The sequence below is a fragment of the Stigmatopora argus genome, chromosome 19 (assembly GCF_051989625.1).
Source record: "Stigmatopora argus isolate UIUO_Sarg chromosome 19, RoL_Sarg_1.0, whole genome shotgun sequence".
In the NCBI taxonomy this organism is placed as follows: domain Eukaryota; kingdom Metazoa; phylum Chordata; class Actinopteri; order Syngnathiformes; family Syngnathidae; genus Stigmatopora; species Stigmatopora argus.
In genome coordinates, this window is record NC_135405.1 from 1,902,347 (window position 1) to 1,921,207 (window position 18,861).

The window sequence follows — 18,861 nt, forward strand, 5'->3', positions numbered from 1 at the left end:
AATAATTTCTTTATAAGGTAAACAGAGCAACAGTATATTTGAACAATAATGTGAGCATTCTCGGAAGTTTGATTCGATTTATCGCCATTTGCAGGATTCCGAGACAAAGCAGTTTAAGAGTCCTTGTAGATGATCCTTCTGGCCTGGAACTTGTTGTCCTGTTCAGTCCATAGTTATGAAAACAATTGACTGGCCCCGACAGGAAGACTGGGGGAAAGTGCACTCGGTCCAAACAGTATGGCACAATTTAAATTATAGCTTCATTACCTATTAATTCCAAATGAACATATAGTAACATCCCAGAATGAACCCAACAAAAACAAAATTCCACTTTTATTTATTTTTCATTGTATTTCTTGTTCAAAACTATTATAGTAATATGAACATCGAAAGAATTGAGATATTTTGACATTAGAAGCAAAATGGCTTCCACAACATCTTAAACTTCTGATAAGAAAATTGTAATTTCTGTAATTAGAAAGCATCAGGTTCTCATCAAGATAGACTTATTTCTTTTTTCAAATGGAATAATTTTATATTTTGCATTTATAAAGACAGGCATATTAACTTCCTTATGATATTGACTCTAATAATGTGCTTTTGTTTCATACAGTATCTCAGAAATACCACGTGTGATGATTTTTCTGAAGTTTACCCTTCAAAGTAACACATTTGAACTCCCTAATAAAACCACAAATATGGAGGTGCAAATTGGGAATCAGGGAGGCAGCTTATACACGAGAAATTGGAAAAATTCAAAAATTTCAAGGCGGCTGTCAGGGTGCGGCCTATACGCGCGGGTGGCTTAAATGTGCGTAAGTAGGGCTAAGCAGAGTGAATGAACATAGCATCCAACCAACACGATTTCATGCATCCATGAAATCCAATTTGAATGGCTCAAAAATCACACCATCGCTACGGCTTCCACCATCTTGTTTCAACTGCACTGCAAACCGGAAGAATTTAGTTACACAAGTGCATTGTGAATCATCCGAGTTACAAGTTCTGACGAATGATTCGTCTTGTGCGACTTCAGCGTGGCAATGGATTCGGAATTGATTGCACATATACAGTGGTACCTCGACATACGATCGTAACCCGTTCCGAGACTGAGATCGTATGACGAGGTTCTCGTAACTCGAGCGGACGTTTTCCATTGAAATGAATGGGAAACAAATTAATTCGTTCCAGCCCTCTGAAAAAACACCAAAAACGGGATATTGGATTGGAAAAAATGTTTTATTTCTTCTAATTCCCCATCTATTAACAAAGTAACACATGACTAGTGGTTTAATAGAAATAAAATGTGTTTAATCTAACTAAAATTGGGCGGATTTCGCCGAGGGCAGGGAGAGGCGCACAAAAGGGGCGGGGGGGCTTCGTTTTTATTTCCACACAACGCACTCGTAAACGGAACAAACACTCCACCCTCACGTTCGCTATCGATGGGCTGTTTGCTGTTGTACTATTCCCTTCAAAATATTCCAAAAATGATGCACACAAATGTCCTCACAATCGGATAACGCACGACCACTTGCCAACGAGCAGCAGTCTTTTATCAGTGATCGCCCCGCTTCTCATGGGAGCTTTGGGGGCGCTGGCTAGCGGCTCATTTTAGCTTGTAGCATCTGTGGTCGCATCCGCTTTGAACGGCGCCTATGATAGAATTGCTACCGGGGATGCTATTGCGGGGAGTTGCGAGCCAGTGCCCCTGATGTTCTTATGAGCAGCGAACGAGAAGTAATATAATACTCCTCGTATTAGATAAAAATAACAGGAAATGCTGAGCTTACCCATATATTGATTGTGGGTAAAGTTTTATTCTGAGAAAGAGTGCCATTGCCTGTCGACGTTGTGTGCACGAGTATACTTCATTACCCAGAAAGCCCTCTTTTTCCCGCGCATGCGCGTTGTGCGTTTCCTGGTCTGAATAACTCATTCGGTGCTCGTAAATATTGTTATACTCGAAAGATATGCATGGCCACCTAGCTTGGTCGCATCACGAAATTTTGATCGCATGACGGGCGAATTATTCGATCGAAATTTCCGTCGTAAGACGAGAATATTGTATGACAAGGTACCACTATATACAGTTGTGGTCAAAAGTATACATACACTTGTGAAGAACATAATGTCTTGGCTCTCTTGAGTTTCCAGTTATTTCTACAACTCAGATTTTTCTCTGATAGAGGGATTGGATCAGATACTTCTTTTTCACAAAAAACATTCATGAAGTTTGGTTCTTTTATGACTTTATTATGGGTTAACAGAAAAAGTGATCATATCTGCTGGGTCAAAAATATACATACAGCAACACGAATTAGCAATTTTGGTGACTTAGAAAGTTGTGTCAGTGAAATGAGCTTCATAGCATGGCCTCTTAACTTCTTGTGAGTGATCTAGTGACTACAGCTGGTGACTTCTCTGAGGCCATTTAAATAGGGCTCATTGGATGCAAACGCTACAATGGGAAAGTCAAAGGAGCTCAGCATGGATCTGATAGAGCGAATCCTTGACTTGAAGAAGTCAGGAAAGTCACTTGGAGCCATTTCAAAGCAGCTGCAGTTCCTAAGAGCAACAGTGCAAACAATTGTTTGTAAGAATAAAGTGCATGGCACTGTTTTGGCACTGCCACGATCAGGAAGAAAACGCAAGCCATCACCTGCTGCTGAGAGAAAATTGGTCAGGAGGGTGAAGATTCAACCGAGAATCACAAAAAAGCAGATCTGCCAAGAATTAGAAGCTGGTGGAACACAGGTATCAGTGTCCACAGTCAAGCGTGTTTTGCATCTCCATGGACTGAGAGGATGCTGTGCAAGAAGGAAGCCCTTGCTCCAAAAGCGGCACCTTAAGGCTCGACTGAAGTTTGCTGCTGATTACATGGACAAAGATAAGACCTTCTGGAGGAAAGTTCTGTGGTCAGACGAAACAAAAATCGAGCTGTTTGGCCACAATGCCCAGCAATATGTTTGGAAGAGAAAAGGTGAGGCCTTTAACCCCAAGTACACCATGCCTACCGTCAAGCACGGTGGTGGTAGTATTATGCTGTGGGGCTGTTTCGCTGCCAATGGAACTGGTGCTTTACAGAGGGTAAATGGGATAATGAAGAAGGAGGATTACCTTCAAATTCTTCAAGATAACCTAAAGTCATCAGCCCGAAGATTGGGTATTGGGCGCAGTTGGGTGTTCCAACAGGACAATGACCCCAAACACATATCAAAAGTGGTAATGGAATGGGTAAATCAGGCTAAAATTAAGGTTTTCGAATGGCCTTCCCAAAGTCCTGACTTAAACCCCATTGAGAACTTGTGGACAATGCTGAAGAAACAAGTCCATGTCAGAAAGACATCAAATTTAACTGAACTGCACCAATTCTGTCAAGAGGAGTGGTCACAACTTTCTAAGTCACCAAAATTGCTAATTCGTGTTGCTGTATGTATATTTTTGACCCAGCAGATTTGATCACTTTTTCTGTTACCCCATAATAAAGACATAAAAGAACCAGACTTCATGAATGTTTTTTCTTACAAAGAAGTATCTGTTCCAATCACTATCAGAGATAAATCAGAGTTGTAGAAATATATACATACATACATACAAACATACATACATACACACACACACACACACATACACACATACACACATGTACACACATACACACATACACACACATACACACACATACACACATACACACACATACACACACATACACACACATACACACACATACACACACATACACACACATACACACACATACACACACATACACACACATACACACACACACACACATACATACATATACACACACATACACACACATACACATACACACACACACACACATACACACACACACACATACACACACACACACATACACACACATACACACACACATACACACACACATACATACACACACATACACACACACACACACACATACACACACACACATACACATACACACATACACACACATACACACACATACACATACACACATACACATACACACATACACATACACACATACACATACACATACACACATACACATACACACACAAACACACACACACACATACATACACACACACATACACACACACATACACACACATACACACACACATATACACACACATACACACACATACACATACACACGCATACACACACACGCACACGCACACACACACACGCACACACACACGCACACACACACACATACACACACATACACACACACATACACACACATACACACACACATACACATACATACACACACATATATACGCATACACACACACATATACGCATACACACACGCATACACACACACGCATACGCGCACACGTGCTCACGCGCTCACACATACACACGCACACATACACACGCACACATACACACGCACACATACACGCGCACACATACACGCGCACACATACACGCGCACACATACACGCGCACACATACACGCGCGCACGCACACACGCACACGTACACACACATACACACACACACACATACATACACACACACATATAGACAGATAGACAGACAGACATATAGACAGACAGACATATAGACAGACAGACATATAGACAGACAGACATATAGATAGACAGACAGACATATAGATAGACAGACAGACATATAGATAGACAGACAGACATATAGATAGACAGACAGACATATAGATAGACAGACAGACATATAGATAGACAGACAGACATACAGACAGACAGACAGACATATAGATAGACAGACAGACATATAGATAGACAGACAGACATATAGACAGACAGACATATAGACAGACAGACATATAGACAGACAGACATATAGACAGACGTTCGTATGTACGTACGTACGTCTGTCTATATGTCTGTCTGTCTATATGTCTGTCTGTCTATATATACACATACACATATATACATATATACCAGTGGCGGGCCGTCAGGGCCTTCAAGAAATATCTGAATCATATTATATTTTGTCCATCAATACTTATTATTCCAAATGGTCTGTTAGCTTCCTTTCATTGCTTTTCCCCCTGGTTGCACTGCTTCCAGATGTGTGTTTTCATATTGAAGCATTTAACCAATCAAATTTCAGCTATTATTTGTTGCCAGATCAGATCTGCCTCAAAGCCTTCACAATCAGTTCTGCGGGGTCTGCTGCATTAAACAAGACTGTTGCTTTTAACCAATCAGATTTCGAAATGGCAACCCCACAATGATTTTTCATAGGCGTTAGCGTTTTGCTGGCTGGAATACGTCATTGCTTTCACTAACTATGATTGGCTAGTAGGCGGGGCAAGAGATTGCAAACTCCACCCACAATGCCGGAAATATGACAGGACAGGCTCGACTTTCATCATTAGCTTCGATGGTGATAGAAAAGAAGGAATAAAGAAAGGAGGATGGATATTGTGTACAGTTAAAAAGAATTTTTGGTGAGTATAATATGGATATATTCCTAAATAATATTTCAATTGTGAGCCCGGTTCTGATATCTGAAAAGCTCCAGTGTTTGTATTTAATCACTAAATGCTGCTAGGATGTGGATTTTACCCCAGTTTAATTTTTGTCGTTTCGCCATTGACGTCCATCGCTGTCTTTTCCCGGGAAAATGGCCCCCCTGGCCTGGTTTTAATGTCTGAAAAGCTCCAGTATTTGTATTTAATCATGAACTGCTGCTAGGAAGTGGATTTTACCTAATTTTAGTGCATTTTTTGTCATTTCACGTATGGACGTATCGACGTTCATCACTGTCTTTTTACCGGAGAAATGATACTCCGGGCCCGGTTCTGATGTCTAAAAAGCTCCAGTATTTGTATTTAATCAATAAATGCTGTTTTCGGCTGGATTTTACCCCATTTTCGGGCAATGTTTGCCCGTACGCCATTGACGTTCATCGCTGTCTTTTCCCGGGAAAATCGCCCCCCTTGCCTGGTTTTAATGTCTGAAAAGCTCCAGTATTTGTATTTAATCATGAACTGCTGCTAGGAAGTGGATTTTACCCCATTTTTGTGCATTGATTTATTGATTATTTTTTATGTGTCGCTGCTCTAGCTGCATGAGAGGTTTTATAGCCATAAAATAGTTTTTGAGGGTTGGATTGATACGTTGAAGGCGCTACGAGAAAATGCACCGACCGCCACTGATATATACATATATATATATATATATATATATATATATATATATATATATATATATATATATATATATATATATATATATATATATATATATATATATATATATATATATATACATACATATACATACATATACACATATACACATATACACATATACACATATATACATATATATACATATATATACATATATATATATATACACATACAAATACATACATACACATGTATACATACGGTTGGTCTTAACATTCAGACATTTCTTTTTTTAATACAGCGAGTCCTTTGCAGCTGAAAGAATCAATGGATCTATACGAAGAAATTGTAACAGAGGAACAACAGGGAAGAGAATCATCTTATACCGAGGTTGGTTATTTTTTTCCCCTATCCTCCTGACTACCAGGAAAAAGAATGTTTTCCAATCACATTTTATTTCGAAATTCCCATTTCTATGAAGTACAGTGGGGCAAATAAGTATTAGTCAACTAACAATTTTGCAAGTTATACTACTTGAAAAGATTAGAGAGGCCTGTAATTGTCAACATGGGTAAACCTCAACCATGAAAGACAGAATGTCGAAAACAAAACCAGAAAATCACACTGTGATTTTTAAAGAATTTATTTGCAAATCATGGTGGAAAATAAGTATTTGGTCAATACCAAAAGTTCATCTCAACACTTTATGTACCCTTTGTTGGCAATAACGGAGGCCAAACATTTTCTGTAACTCTTCACAAGCTTTTCACACACTGTTGCTGGTATTTTGGCCCATTCCTCCATGCAGATCTCCTCTAGAGCAGTGATGTTTTGGAGCTGTCATTGGGCAACACAGACTTTCAACTCCCGCCACAGATTTTCTATAGGGTTGAGATCTGCAGACAGGCTAGGCCACTCCAGGACATTGAAATGCTTGTTACGAAGCCACTCCTTTGTTGCCCTGGCTGTGTGTTTGGGATCATTGTCATGCTGAAAGACCCAGCCACGTCTCATCTTCAATGTCCTTGCTGATGGAAGGAGATTTTCACTCCAAATCTCTCGATACATGGCCCCATTCATTCTTTCCATTACACAGATCAGTCATACTGGTCCCTTTGCAGATAAACATCTTTAAAGCATTATGTTTCCACCCCCATGATTCACAGTGGGTATCGTGTTCTTCGGATGCAATTCAGTATTCTTGCTCCTCCAAACATGATAACCTGTGTTTCTACCAAAAAGTTCTATTTTGGTTTCATCTGACCATAACACATCCTCTCAGTCCTCTTCTGGATCATCCAAATGCTCTCTAGCGAACCGCAAACGGGCCTGGATGTGTCCTGGCTTCAGCAAGGGGACATGTGTGGCAATGCATGATTTGAGTCCCTGGCGGTGCATTGTGTTAATGATAGTAGCCTTTGTTACTCTGGTCCCAGCTCTCTGTAGGTCATTCACTAGGTCCCCCCTTGTGGTTCTGGGATTTTTGCTCACCGTTCTTGTTATCATTTTGACGCCACGGGGTGAGATCTTGAATGGAGCCCCAGATTGAGGGAGTGGTCTTGTATGTCTTCCATTTTCTAATAATTGCTCCCACAGTTGATTTCTTTACACCAAGTATTTTACCTATTGCAGATTCAGTCCCTTTCAGCTTGGTGCAGGTCTACAATTTTGTCTCTGGTGTCCTTTGAAAGCTCTTTGGTCTTGGCCATAGTGGAGTTTGGAGTGTGATTCATTTTTTTTCAATTCAATTTATTGGCAAAAGAAAAGCACAAAGGCTAAGGGCCATGTAACGAAGATACAAGAAGTGTGTAAACAAAACAAAACGCGGTTTTGTCACTGGTTCACGGCCAACACGTCATCCAGAGCCCTCTTGAACTGAGCGACCGTCGGCTTCTCGACCACACTCTGCGGAAGTCGGTTCCAAGGTCCGGCGATGCGCACCGAAAAAGCAGCCTTCCGCCGATTTAACCGGAACCTGCGAGGATACACCTTCCACGGATGACCCCTCAGACCTCGATCAGGTGCGGGCGTGAAGAAGAGATCGCAGGGCATGTTGTAGTTACCGTGGAGGATGCTGTAGGCCAGTATCAGGTCCCCTCGCAGACGCCTAGCCTCAAGGGTCGGAAGATTGAGTCGCTGGCATCTTTCCTCGTAGGACATTGTGCTGAGGCCGCGGACCATCCTCATTGCAAGTCTCTGGACCCGCTCCAGATGCTGGATGACCCTGGCGAGGTACGGTGATGCAGCTTGGACCCCATACTCGAGAATGGGCCTCACCAGGGAAACATACAGCGGGAGGAAGATGTCTGCAGTGATGATGGCAAAGGACCGGAACATCAGGAACAGCACTCCGCGAGCTTTGTTGGCTGATTGGATGCATTGGGCCATTGGTTTGAAAGTGGCATCGACAATGATGCCCAGATCTTTGCACCGTTGAGAACGTTCCAGCTCCAGACGTCCCGGTTCAAAATCGAGAGGTTTATCAGGAGGAGCCCCAATAGCCAAATGACTGCATTTAGTGATGTTGAGCTGCAAGTCCCACAGGTTCGACCATCTCCACACGTGATGAAGGCACCTACGCAGGTCCTCGAAGTCACTCCGGGGAGCAACGAGCTTCACATCATCAGCAAAGAGGAGAACTCGCTGGGATATATATATATGTTATATATATATGTTATATATATATATATATATATATATATATATATATATATATATATATATATATATATATATGTTATATATATATGTATATGTATATCTATATGTGTATGTATATATGTGTGTATATATATATATATATATATATAGAGAGAGAGAGAGAGAGCGAGGGAGAGAGCGAGGGAGAGAGCGAGGGAGAGAGCGAGGGAGAGAGCGAGGGAGAGAGCGAGGGAGCCCTATGGTACTTTGTTTTACTAATATTCGGTTATTTTTAAATGGATCTGCATGTGAACAGACAGTTTTCCTGTTAAATTTGTTGGCCGTGGCTTGTAATCACGTGCACCTGATTGTCCATAAATTTTCCTTGAAGAGTCCTTTAAAATTTACACAATTGACACTCGATTTCGTTCATGGTTAAAATGGAAGAAGTTGCAGTCAGCTGACCAATCATTGCACACTCCTTTTTTAATGCTTGCAGTTGAAGTTCTGTTTCCAAGCAGCCCAAAACCAAATTAAAGATTTACACAGAAGACTTGAGCTGATGGAGATACAGGTTTGTCATTTTCTACCTCTTGTTGTAGCTTTTACTCGACACCACTAGACTTATACTTTATTTAAGACCGTGTTTCTCATTTATTTTCTGTTGCTACCTCCAGGAAAAATTTATTGTTTCGCTCCCTCCAATTCTTTGCCACCACTGTCAATATTATATTTTTTGTTTAAAATCCCAACTACTACTCTGCGTAAGTTTGATACTATGCATGTTAAAATTAAAAGGAAAAAAGTATGGAACAACATTTAAAAATAAATTAACAATTAACATTTTTAACATTTAATATTTTCTTAAGTAACAAAATCGCCGTAATGTGCGACATTTTGTTACTTAGGGTTGTTAATGGTGTTGTACTGCTTATTGTTCATATCTCCGATAAGCAAAAGAAAATTAGATGAGGTGTTGCAAATATTCGTCATGTTTTCGTTGAAAAATATAAAGCTACGTATTAGCATAATTAGGGTGTAATGTCTTAACATGATGTTCGAATTTATTTGGCTTCATACTGTCTGTCGCCAGCCCCTTTTGTCATAGCAAACATACTACTCTGTCCTCATCTCTCACCGAAATAACAGTAAAGCCAAGTACTACATACGCTTTGTCATATTTCCTCCTCCTTGTTTTCAGGTGACTTATGTTTGACTCACTATCTGTGTTGCTCTCCACTTTCTTTCCATCCCTGTCAAATACTTTTTCAAAGTCAGTCAGTGGGTAATCTAGAGCTGCCAATTTCTCCGGAATTTCTGGAGTTTACTCAGGACAAGCCACGCGAGCTCGGGGACTCCTGATAACCTCCCTAAACTCCGGAAGTCCAAAAACTTGTCACTTAATTTTTTTGGGAAAGAACCATTTCAGAAAAGTACCAAATTTCCAATTTAAATCCATCGCTACGGCTTCCACCATCTTGAGTCAACTGCACTGTAAACCGGATGAATTCGGTAACACGAGTGCATTGTGAATCATCCGAGTTACAAGTTCTTAGGAATGATTCGTCTTGTGCGACTTCAGCGTGGCAATCGATTTGGAATCGATTGTACAGTGGTACTTCGACATACGAGTGGCCCGACATACAAGAAATTTGAGATACGAGTAAAATTTCGGGCAAATATTTATCTTGAGATACGAGACAAATTTTTATATACGAGCAGACAGCGGACGCGAGAGGCTGCTCATAAGAACATCATGGGCACCGTCTCTCCCCGCAACTCCCTCGTGTAATGTATATGGTCGCAACTCCCTCTTGTAATTGCATTTTTTCAGTGTTTTTTTCCCCCGTCAGTCATTGCAAATGGCGAGGCGATCGCTAATCCGAGAGTTATATACAGTGGTACCTCGTCATACGACCGCTCGTCATACAAAATTCTCGTCTTACGGCAGAAATTTCGATCGAATAATTCGCCCGTCTTTTGACCAAAATTTCGTGATGCGACCAAGCCAGGTCTTTTTTGCATATCTTTCGTGTATAACAATATTTACGAGCACGGAAGGATTAATTCAGACGAGTTTCTCCTAAGACCAGGAAACGCACAACGCGCATGCGCGGGCAAAAAGAGGGCTTTCTGGGTAATGAAGTATACTTGTGCACACAACACCCATAGGCAATGGCAACCTTTCTCAGAATAAAACTTCATTACCCACAATCAATACGTGGGTAAGCTCAACTATTGTATTTCCTGTTATTCTTTCTAAGGAAAGAAGCTCCCGCGATCGTTCTTTAAAGACTATTTCTCGTTGGCAAGTGGTCGTGCGTTATCCTATTGTGAGGACATTTGTGTGCATCATTTTGGGAATATTTTGAAGGCAATACAACAGCAAACAGTCCATCGATAGCGAACGTGAGGGTGGAGGCGTGGCAAACCGCCAACCCGGAAAACAAAGGTAACAAAAGATTACAACAAAATGAGAATTAAGTTTTGTGTAAAGTTACATTAAACGTATGTTTGAGTGTCTGTATATATTAATCCAAGTTAATTTAAATTTGTTTGTTCCGTTTACAAGTGCGTTGTCGTGGAATAAAAAATGACCCCCCCCCCACGCCCCCAAATGTCTCTGTCTCCCGTCGGCGAAATCTGCCCAATTTTAGTTAGATTAAACACATTTTATTACTATTAAACCACTCCACTAGTTATGTGTTACTTTGTTAATAGATGGCAAATTAGAAGAAATAAAACATTTTTTCCAATCCAATATCCTGTTTTTGGTGTTTTTTCAGAGGGCTGGAAAACGTCCGCTCGAGTTACGAGAATCTCGTCATACGAGCTCAGTTCTGGAACGGATTAAGCTCGTATCTCGAGGTACCACTGTATACTACTTGTTGGCAAGTGGTCGTGCGTTATCCTATTGTGAAGACATTTGTCTGCATAATTTTCGGAATATTTAGAAGGGAATACAAAAGCAAACTAACATCGATAGGTTGCATCTGAAACTCAGGGTGGAGGCGGGGCAAACAGAGCCAACCCGGCCGGGAGAAGAAAGGTATAAAAATGTAAAACAAAATTAGAATTAAGTTTAGTGTAAGGTTTGATTAAACTTATTTTTGAGTGTCTGCATCGTAATCCAAGTTCATTTAAATTTGTTTGTTATGTTACGAGCTTTGCCGTGCAAAAAGTCTCCCCCGCCTCTCTGTCCCTCTCTCTCTACCCTCCGCGAAATCCGTCTAATTTTAGTTCTATTAAACACATTTTAGTATACTATTACACCACTAGTTATGTGATACATTGTTAATAGATGGCAAATTAGAACAAATAAAACATTTTTTCCATTCCAATATCCCGTTTTTGGTGTTTTTTCAGAGGGTTGGAACAAATAAATTTATTTTTAGTTTATTTCAATGGGAAACGTTCGTTTGAGTTACGAGAAAATCGACATACGAGCTCCGTCCTGGAACGAATTAAGCTCGTATCTCGAGGTACCGCTGTGTAGTAGCCTCTATCACTTTAACATTTTGGTTTTTTTTAATCATAAGGGAAGTAAGTATTATTAAGGCTGTCTAAACCACCAGTCCTTTGTTTTGTAACAAATCCTATCATTTCCGGGGTAGTTATAAAGGAAGTAGGAGTACACAGCACTGGTAAGTCTTATCACTATGCCCGGGATAAGCACAAAATGGATGGCAATTTGTATGAAACTTCTAAGAAACCCACACTTGCAGAAGTTTATTGGTTCATATTCAACAAAATATCCCAAGTTGAAGCCGTCTCCAAATGGACTGACATTTTCACATTGCACAACATGCAAGTGCAGGTTAGGGACCAGCTGAAAAACTTTAATGTTAATGTTGTACTTTTTCAATAGTTTGCAAGAACACAATATTTCAATTAATGTAAAAACATGACAATAACAGTTTGATTTAAATTGTCCAATGTTATTTTATTTATTTACATTTTATATAGATTTAGTGTGAATCGCATTGACTCCTGACGAAAACATAAAACTCTGTAAATGGGACAAGTGTGCACTTGAAATGGGGTTGACGGAGGTTGGCAGCTCTGGTAATCCTAACTTGATAATTCTGCTCTTCACTCTTTGTTCTTTTTTTATGTACACCCTACGCAAACTCTGAGTGAGTGCTCCATTGCCATTCATTGATTGAATGTGCAATTACACTTAATTTTAGTAAAAAAGTGTTTTTCTAAAATCTGACCCCCCCTTCTTACCTCCCCAAGGGCCAAGCCCTCACTAGTTGAGAAGCATTACCGTAATTACTCGCCTTATAAGCCGCTTTTGTCGGACAAAAAAATTATGACGGAATCGAGGGTATGGCTTATATGTGCATAAAACACGACATGCACGAAACTGCAAGTTGACGCCGCCATGGCACAATGACGTCGCAACAAAATAGCGCTGTGACGTCACGACGCAAGCGACAGCCCCCGGTACGGTTATTTATTTCAAAATAGAGAAAAGATAAACAGATAAAATGCTAAACAAAATGTATTTTGATGTCTATGAATCTTGCACAAAACGTGAAAAAAACTTTTATTCCATCGCTCCTCGCTCGGGGCACACCCATCTTACCTAGGTGGGGGGTGGCCATTGTAGCTAGGTTGCTGCCATCTAAACCTAATTAAACATGCTCTGACTGGTCAGACGTGAGTAGCCTTGATTTTGAAATAAAACAAAATTCCACTTTTTTTTCGTTTTATTTTTTGTTCGAAAGTGACAACTATTGGAGTAATAGGAACCATCAAAAGAATTTAGATATTTTGACATTAGAAGCAATTTGGCTGCCACAACATCTTAAACTTCTGGTAAGAAAATTGTAATTTCTGGAATTAGAAAGCATCAGGTTCTCATTAAGATAGACTTATTTCTTTTTTCAAATTGAATAATTTGATATTTTGCATTTACAAACACAGGCATATTAACTTCCTTATGATATTGACCCTAATCATGTGCTTTTGATTCATACAGTATCTCAGAAATACCATGTGTGATGATTTCACTGAAGATTTTCACTTCAAAGTAGCAATTTGTACTCCCTATTAAAACCATGAATATGGAGGTGCAAATTGGGAATCAGGGGGGCGGCTTATACACGAGAAATTGGAGAATTCAAAAATTTCAAGGCAGCTTTCAGGGTGCGGCTTATATGGGCGGGCAGCTTATATGCGAGTAAATACGGTAATTTAAGGTTACGACTTCACTTTTTTTTTTATAAATAACTCCATCTTATTCACGATTGTCTAGAAGTTAAAAAGTATCTGTTCGAAAAAGTGCTTTGAGTTGCATGTAAAAATTGCTTTTGTTTTTTTCTTTTCAACAAGAATAAGGGGCTAAACACTGAGAACTTTCATCTCAAAAAGAATATCTCTGCACTTTTACGGACAGCAAAACAAGAGGTTATGCGAAAGGATGCTGAGATTCAGAGGCTCAACCAGTCGTAAGTATTAACAAGGGGAGAGGAAGATCGCGGGAGAGGGAGAGAGTGCGAGAGCAACCGTGAGAGAGTGCGAGAGAGCATGAGAGAGAGAGAGAGAGTGCGAGAGAGAGAGCAAGCGAGCGAGAGTGCGAGAGAGAGAGCAAGCGAGCGAGAGTGCGAGAGAGAGAGCAAGCGAGCGAGAGCCAGAGCGAGTGAGAGCGAGACCAAGCGACAGTGCAAGGGAGACGTGGCAGGGCGACACGGCACGAGGGCGACGGCGCCGGAGCGACGGCGCGAGAGCGACGGCGCGAGAGCGACGGCGCGAGAGCGACGGCGCGAGAGCGACGGCGCGAGAGCGACGGCGCGAGAGCGACGGCGCGAGAGCGACGGCGCGAGAGCGACGGCGCGAGAGCGACGGCGCGAGAGCGACGGCGCGAGAGCGACGGCGCGAGAGCGACGGCGCGAGAGCGACGGCGCGAGAGCGACGGCGCGAGAGCGACGGCGCGAGAGCGACGGCGCGAGAGCGACGGCGCGAGAGCGACGGCGCGAGAGCGACGGCGCGAGAGCGACGGCGCGAGAGCGACGGCGCGAGAGCGACGGCGCGAGAGCGACGGCGCGAGAGCGACGGCGCGAGAGCGACGGCGCGAGAGCGACGGCGCGAGAGCGACGGCGCGAGAGCGACGGCGCGAGAGCGACGGCGCGAGAGCGACGGCGCGAGAGCGACGGCGCGAGAGCGACGGCGCGAGAGCGACGGCGCGAGAGCGACGGCGCGAGAGCGACGGCGCGAGAGCGACGGCGCGAGAGCGACGGCGCGAGAGCGAGCGTGTATGAGATGGCGCACACAAACAGAGAGTGCATGAGAGACAGAGTATGAGAGTGTGTATGAGATAGAGCATACAAACTGAGAGAGCGCATGAGAGACAGAGTGAGAGAGCGTGTATGAGATAGAGCACACAAACTGAGCGCGCACAACCCGAGAGAGCGCGAAAGACAGAGAGAGTGCGAGAGTAAGAGAAAGTGCGAGAGTGCGTGAGAGAGAGAGAGCGCGCATGAGTGCGAGAGATGTAAATTCCGCTGGCTTTTTTTCTTGTTTCAGAAATGGACCCGATAACACAAAGTAGCGCTTGAAAATTAAAAAAAATGAATACAAAGCAGAACCATTTTCTTGCTACATTAGTTAAAATGTACAGTATATAACTCAAGCATTTCTCCACAGGTCAGGGAAAGGTCGCTTTCCTCTTTATAGAGTGAATCTTCATGAGCAAAACTCCAACAGCCAAGCTCTCACTTTCTCGATGAATAGTATTCCAAAATCTCCTGCACCCAGCAACCCCCCATTATCTGCTCAATCAACTTTATCAAGGAATATACATCTTTCAAAGATATATCAATCCCAAAGAAGAGAAAGAGATTCTCCCAACAACAAGGCTAGTGCATCGTGCATTGAGCCCGAAGTCTTGTCTTGTAATCATTCTAAAGTTTCATCAAGTGAACATTATCTAGTAACTGAAAAATGGAATGAGCATTCTTTCAGCAACCCTACCATAACTTCTTCAAACAAACATCATGTGTCAGATAAGCATAAAACCAGAGAGGACAAATGTCAAACACATTTTGTTACCATAGACAACAAGTACAGCAATAGTTCTTCCAAAACCTACACTCAAAAAATTGACAAACAAAACTCTCATAAATTAGATACAGACACTCGAGGAAGACATAACTTGAGAACACATCAAATCAAGGAAGGCAAAACGGTAAATGAACATTGTCCTCCAATCAATAATTCACAAGTAATATATTTCTCAGATTCCTGTCAAGGGAGTAGTCGAGAAAGAAGATATAAGAAAACCCATCATTCAGCTCATCATATCTCCACAGAAGAGTATCGGCAATTTCATAAAAAAATCAAGATAAGTGATGGACATGGTAGGTCATGCTTGGAACATTTGATTTCAAAAGACCAGATGAGGTATTCTACTTCTCAGCGAGCCAAAAGCTTCACTGATTTCTCCAAAGAGAAGCAATGGGATAGGCTGCCAAAAGATTACCAGTGGAAGGGAAACAGAACACATGAAGAAAACAATTCCAGTAGGCATAGGGGAGAGTCTGAGAGAATCACACTTGGTGAAAGTCAACCACCCAAAAAATCCTGCAGAGCTAAACACATTGTTAAAAATGAAAAACAACAAAAAAGACTGAAAACATCAGTAAAAGAGCCAGTTAAGAAAAGTTATCAAAACAGGAAACTGTGTTTCATGGAAAAACTAAATTTAACTCTTTCACCAATTAAAAATCCGGTATCGAACAACACCAGGCAGGGTGGAAGTACTGTGATGAATCCCCAAATTGAAAAAGCTGATATAAATCTCAGTGATGAAATTGATGGGAATGGATTACAAAACAATCTAAAAGAGGCACCTACAGAATATGATGAAGCCCCAATGTTCAAAAAGTTGCAAGGGACAGATGTTCAGGAAAAAGTCACAAGCTACTGTAAAGCAGAAGGCAATTCTGGACAATCTATAGATTTGGCAGCCAATTGCATGGATATAGAGCACACACCAGGATCCAAAGACAATAGTTCTCAATTGGAAATACATAGGAACGATGACGCCAAAACTAAATTCATCCAAAATGTCCAATTAGATTCAAATGAACAAGCTGATCTAACTGCGTACAGATGTCACAAATTTGGAAAGGTTGACACTAAACAGCCAAGCATTCCTTTACAACAATTAGACAATGAAAATTACAAATATAAATGTATTGCTTTTGCACAGTCTGTCGCTTTAGTAAGAAACAGTCCCAAAGGGTTAACTCTGGGAACCAATTTGCCAGATAAATTGAAGAAATCTGCAGACAGACAAAAAAATGAATTTCTCAATCAAGAAATAGACACGAGTCCACAAAGCCAGCAACCATATCACATCACCTTATCTTATGACTCTCAACCAGGAGTGAATCCTTCTTTTTCTACTACCACTATTGCACAGAATGCATGCAGTGCTCAGGATGATTCCAAAGATACAAATACTGTATCAAGTACTATAGGTGTGGAATTGGTTGGGCAACAGGAGCATAGGTTGCCTGAGACAATTCCTGTTTTAATAAATAAGGAGGACATTGGGAGCTCAGGCACTGTAAATTCCCCATGTTCATCTGTTGACTACATTGGGGTGTCAAATGTGAGCAGCACAACAGAAGAAATTGTTCTACCCAAAAATCCTTGTGCACCTACCGACACACTGAGGGAAATCCCTGGCGAAGATAGTCACGCAAAAAAAATTGTGCCTTGCAGTTCAAAGCCATTACTTCATGATGAAGACTCCATGATGCACACTTTTTGCCATATAAAGAGAATCCCAGACGCAATTAGCCCTCTGAGGAGTCCAGTCCACCTAATGAATACAAGCCATCACCTTGTCGATGGAAAGCTTGGCCATATCAAAAGTTTACAAAAAGGTAATGTTGATGTTCGCATCAAAATATATTGTGAGGTCACCTTTGAAAACAATGCAGTATTTTTCCCCTTCATTATATTTGATGATTTAAAAAAAACATTTGATGTACTATTACCTGCTTTGTAAAATAATTTTGGTTAAAAATGCCTAAAATTGCCAATCCATGATCCTTTCATCCTTTTATTTTGCCTCTGTGAACTACAGATTTTCAAGAACATGGGAATTAAAAAACATGCACTAGTTTGTCGCATTAAATGTTTTAGAATTTGGGATACTCTTTGAATAAGCCCCTTTCAATTGAGCTATTCTCGTTACTGCAATTGTACAATGAGTTCTTCCTGTGTCCTCAATTATTCTTACAGTAGGGATTTTTGGAAGAGGTGGGTGGGTAGGCCATGTATTTTCTCCATAGATTGGTTCCCCCTACACAACCATATCAGAGGGTATGTAATGTTTTATTTCAGTGCTTGAGTGTTTGAATGGAAAATCAAATTGGTCTCAACTGCCAATATTGAATATAAAGCTAATATTCTTACTCTTGATATTTTCATTTTAATTGTGCATATTGTGAAAAAGGGTTTTGTCTTGAGCATTCTAGTATACATAGGAAATATTCAATTTACGAAAAGCCTCAATTGGAAAAAAAAATTTCAAGATACGAAAAAAAATTCTAAGTATGAAACGCAAAATCTCCAGAAAAATCAAACGTCCCTGAATTGTAAATGCGCTTCCTGTATTTTATTTATAAATTGGCATGATAGCCAGGTGTTGGGAGAGCAACTCTATCTCCCATCGCCGCACCCTACTGGCCTCCATTGGCTTGCAAATAGCTGTGTCTCTATGCTCTATGATGCTTATTGAATTGAATTGAATTGAATTGAATGCTTTTATTCTCATTATACAAGTATAATGAGATTTAAAGCTTTCACCACATGGTGCACAAATAACAGCAGACGGACAAATAAATCACTAAATAAGTAGTCCACGTGAGGGCAGCAGAGTAAAGCGCGCTTGTTCCGTCTGAAGTCCAAGATGAGTTCCATGGTTGGTTTTGGAGAGGTTCAGCGCCAAGTCGCACCACTCGCTGAGTCTATGGATGCAACAACAAACAAGCAGACACAATCAATATATAGTATGGATAAATAATAAATAAGTAGTC

General features: G+C 41.0%; 1 protein-coding gene across 4 annotated transcripts in view; it reads left to right on the plus strand.

Moving 5' to 3' along the window:
• casp8ap2 (caspase 8 associated protein 2) overlaps window positions 1–18,861 on the plus strand; it is a 42,031-nt gene that overhangs the window by 12,015 nt on the left and 11,155 nt on the right. For all 4 annotated transcript variants that reach the window (XM_077586863.1, XM_077586864.1, XM_077586862.1 and 1 more), the window contains 4 exons: window positions 6,465–6,553; window positions 9,303–9,377; window positions 14,144–14,259; window positions 15,455–17,703. In XM_077586863.1, coding sequence (XP_077442989.1) covers window positions 6,465–6,553; window positions 9,303–9,377; window positions 14,144–14,259; window positions 15,455–17,703 — 2,529 coding nt within the window. The remainder of the gene's footprint in view (window positions 1–6,464; window positions 6,554–9,302; window positions 9,378–14,143; window positions 14,260–15,454; window positions 17,704–18,861) is intronic.